The sequence below is a fragment of the Limulus polyphemus genome, unplaced genomic scaffold (assembly GCF_000517525.1).
Source record: "Limulus polyphemus unplaced genomic scaffold, Limulus_polyphemus-2.1.2 Scaffold770, whole genome shotgun sequence".
NCBI lineage: Eukaryota > Metazoa > Arthropoda > Merostomata > Xiphosura > Limulidae > Limulus > Limulus polyphemus.
The window spans coordinates 5,850-9,891 of record NW_013666380.1 but is presented as its reverse complement, the minus strand read 5'-3'; the positions used below and the strand labels follow the sequence as shown (position 1 = coordinate 9,891).

General features: G+C 30.2%; 1 protein-coding gene across 3 annotated transcripts in view; it reads left to right on the top strand.

The window, feature by feature from the left end:
• Window positions 1–2,755, top strand: part of LOC106460445 (cAMP-dependent protein kinase type II regulatory subunit-like) — a 103,181-nt gene extending 100,426 nt beyond the window's left edge. Inside the window, exon 13 of one of the 3 annotated variants that reach the window (XM_013920140.2) lies at window positions 632–2,755. In XM_013920140.2, coding sequence (XP_013775594.1) covers window positions 632–762 — 131 coding nt within the window. In that variant the 3' untranslated portion in view covers window positions 763–2,755. The remainder of the gene's footprint in view (window positions 1–631) is intronic. The other 2 variants (XM_022387156.1, XM_022387155.1) reach the window with 2 other exon arrangements.
• Window positions 2,756–4,042: the final 1,287 nt, after the last annotated feature.

Below are 4,042 nucleotides of genomic sequence, written 5' to 3'. Positions count from 1 at the left end.
ATAGGTATGTTTTGTATAAAATAATTAATATACGAAATTTAATAGTAATTTAGTTTCTGATTTGTTTTCTACATTGGTAAATTAATAAATAAAGTTACACGTGAGACTATCAATGGACTATCATAAAAACTAGTCTTATTTAAGTAAAAGTAGTATACCCTTTTAAGTGATTCATATTACACAGAAACAGCTTACATTAGATAAAATAAAATAATTTAATTTGGGTTCCTGTAATTAAGTATGTGTAGTTTGTAAAATTATCAGCTTTTGTTGTGTATAATACAGTAAAGAACTTTATTATATATATATATATATATATATATGTGTGTGTGTGTGATTTACAAAATATGCATGTACATAAACAGAAGCATTGAATGGTTAGATTTTGCTGTATATATTTTGATTAACTTTGAGCAAAAGTTGAGAGCACAAGTATTTATTCCTTATTATTGTTTATGACTTCGTATATATATATGTGTGTGTGTGTGTGTGTGTGTGCTACTACAAGATATTAAATCTACTTAGCCTATTCATATTATATATTTCATTCTCATCTATTTAAAGTAATAATTAATATCAGAAGAAATTTATATTTTATAATATCATCTCATAATACTACTTACATTTATAGTTTTAGATGTGCATGCCTTTGAACGACTACTGGGACCTTGTATGAACATCATGAAGCGAAACATAAATGAATACGAAGAGCAGCTTATTGAGGTTTTTGGCTCAAAAACAAATATAAGTGACCTGCGGTGAATTGTCTTATCAATATTGTTCTTCCAGTATATCTAGAACCCTAGTCACCAAAAATTCTGTAAGCAAGCTAGCTTAAACTTGCAGAATAGTTCTCGTACATGTTTACAGAAACAATATTTATATTATTTAGCTTGACACATCTATAAGTGCTCTGACTGATCTGTTGTTTGGTTACACCTATAAAAAAAAGTCCTTTTTGTAATGGAACAAAATGATCTATTTACTGAACAACCTTTTTGTTATTGAAGTATTTATATTGATTAAGAAATTGGAAAAATAAAAGATAAAATTTATTGCAATATATTTCCTTTGTTAAAAATGTTAAATTAGGAGTTCTGACATTTGAATATATATATTGTTTGGTTGCAAAAAGTTTAACTGAAACAAAACACTGATATCTAGCTTTCTCTGCATAATATATGATCTTCATTAGTTTCCTGTTGATAGTATTAAAAAAATGGCACCTATATATATAAGTACTCTGACGGATCTGTCTGCAATAGTTACTCATTATACTTATAAGAAAAGACACATCCATGAGTGACAGATATATTTGTAATGGTTCTCAGTTAAATCTGTAATAATACAAATTTCATAAATAGTGTGCCTGGTCTGTCTAGATTGGTCACTCAGTTACACTTAACAAAAATGCACACATCCATAAATATTATGAATAATCTGTCTGCAATGGTTACTCAGTTATACCTATTGAAAAAGATTTGTTTGTAATGAAACATAGTGGTAATTGTACTGAATATCTTTGTTGTCGAAGTATTTATGTTAATAAACTTGAAAAAGAGGTTAAATTACAATTTCTTTCATCAAAAATGTTCCATTAAAAATTCTGATATTTGAATATATACTGTTTGATTACTAAACATTTATCTGGAACAAAATGCTGATATCTATCTTTATTTATTATAACATTGTCATAAGTTTACTGTTGATAGTAATTTTCATCTAGTTGGACATAACTTGAATGAACTATAAATCAGTTTGTGTACCTTCCAATTCTCAGGTTAACTAAGCATTGCCAATGTCTTTTTTTTCTTCTTAAATACAAGTTTATTTGAAAATTAAATATATTGAAACCAATAACTTAAATTCAAATACTAATTTCCAAAAAGTTGTGCTTAGACATGATAGTATGGTAGAAGTTTGTGTGATTGTAGGTTACTGATACCTCCTGTCAATAATAGCAAGAAGTTAATTGTTAGTAAAATCCCTTTGACCCAACATTATTAGGAAACATTATGGTTCAGTAGGTGTGTATATATACGTAAGGTCAATCTCTATGTGCATGTTACTAAAATTAGTATTTTATTGTAGTCTTTGTAAACTTGTGATCCTTTAGCTTGACCATGCTGTAAAAACACTCATAAAAATAATGTGACGTGTGTTGCTGATGTTTTGTTGTTTCAGCAGAACGTATGTACAAACACCAAATATTGCACTTTGTGTATTCTTTTACAAACAAAAACTTCCTCCAGCATTTTCTGTTTGGGTTCCCATCATTTTTTGTAGCAGTTTTGGTTTATGTTGATTTTAATATTGTTTTAAGTTTATTTAATCTGCAATTCTTAAGAAGTCCTATAGAGCAGCTTCTAAACATTTTATTTTCATAAATTGTATCATTAAATATTGTCATTTATTTGTGGTAATCACTTTTCTCAAGATATTTTTTTCTTTAAAAACTTGGAGCATTTTTTCATGATAATATTATTGATGTAGCACAAATTTGCCCTTTATCATGCGTTATTGTTACATTTTAAGTTCTTTGTGTTTATTTTAGTTTATATGCTCCTGCACTGACAAGATTAATTTGCTGATTAGCCAAATGTTAACGTTTTGTTATTGGTGGCAATATTTGGGTGAAAAGATCTCACCAAATATTGGGTTGTAACTTTTTTATTATTGATATATTGTTGTTGGAAGGTTGAACATGTGTAAATTTTCTGTAAAAAAATAAATAAAGTTGGAGTTCTACAGCTTACAGTATTAGTAGTGGTTTATTTAGTGCTAAAACAAACTCGTAGTTCTCTTCATTAAGTGTGGCTTTAGACTACCACTAACAATACTTTCTCAAGTCTTCAAGTAAACTTTATGATAAGCCAAGCTTATTATAATATAGCTGACTTATAATTCTTCAAGACCCAACATTGATTAGACTTACTTTGATATTTAACCTTAATAAAACATTTAGAAGGCTTTAGACTTACTACCATTAGCTAAAATGTTACATATTTCGTCAGTTTTCTTGGATTTAAAATTATAGAAAGCTTGTTTTAAGATCAACTCTCAGATATCATCATTTTCCGCCCTAATTTACTTTATTTCCTCTAGTGAAGAAACACAAAAAATCAGAGGATAACTTCAAAATATCTTTATCAGTTGATCTTAACTGTGGCTTCTCAAAGTTTGATTCTACATTTTTTTTCAAGTATTGTGGAAGTGCCTTTATATTTTCATTTCAGGTAATTATTGTACTGTCAGGTCCAGAAAATACATAAACCTTATTTGGATAAGTTGTGGTTCTCCTATATGGTGTACAAGAATTGACATTATATCATAGTTCTTGTGAGTTGTTAAGTTATTGTTCTTTTCCAGGAATGTAACAATCTTAAGCAGTGTTGTGTGGGGAGGGACATTTACCTCTGGGTGCAGAGGCGTTTTGAACTTTTCAAACGAGTGTAGTTATTTTAGGGCTCGTACCTACTGATCAGCTATAGGTATAGAAATTTATGAGTTTTTTTGTTTTTTTTTCAATTACTTTGCGGCCCGTTGATGTTTGGCCCGATTCCACTGACTTTAAACACGCCAAAGCTCGGGCGCCGTTGTTTGTTTTTTTTGGAGAAATTAACAACCACTTTACCCAGAATTTAGCTGTTCCCATAAGACTAAGGCTCATTAAATTGTTTTTATTACGCTTGACGTCAAATATTAGTATATCATCAGAAATGTCATGTGTAGGGGATACCTTGGTTTTCAGTGTTAGATTGATTAAAATACACTAACATCTCATAGTTGATAGGAAATTTAGCAGTTTTGTGAACACCTGACAATTTGAGACCGTATTTTTTAAGCTGTCGACGGATATTTGGCGGCCCAAATATTTCAATCTCAGATTTATTCGTCCTATGATAATACTGTTACGACAGCGGGAGTCCCGTGACGTGCGTGAGTTTCTCGAATGATCAAGGAAGTCCGCGTATGTTCGAGACAGTGGCGTAGCAGGGGGGGCAGTCGCCCCCGGGCGCAAAATTTCCTCTGGCCTATAATG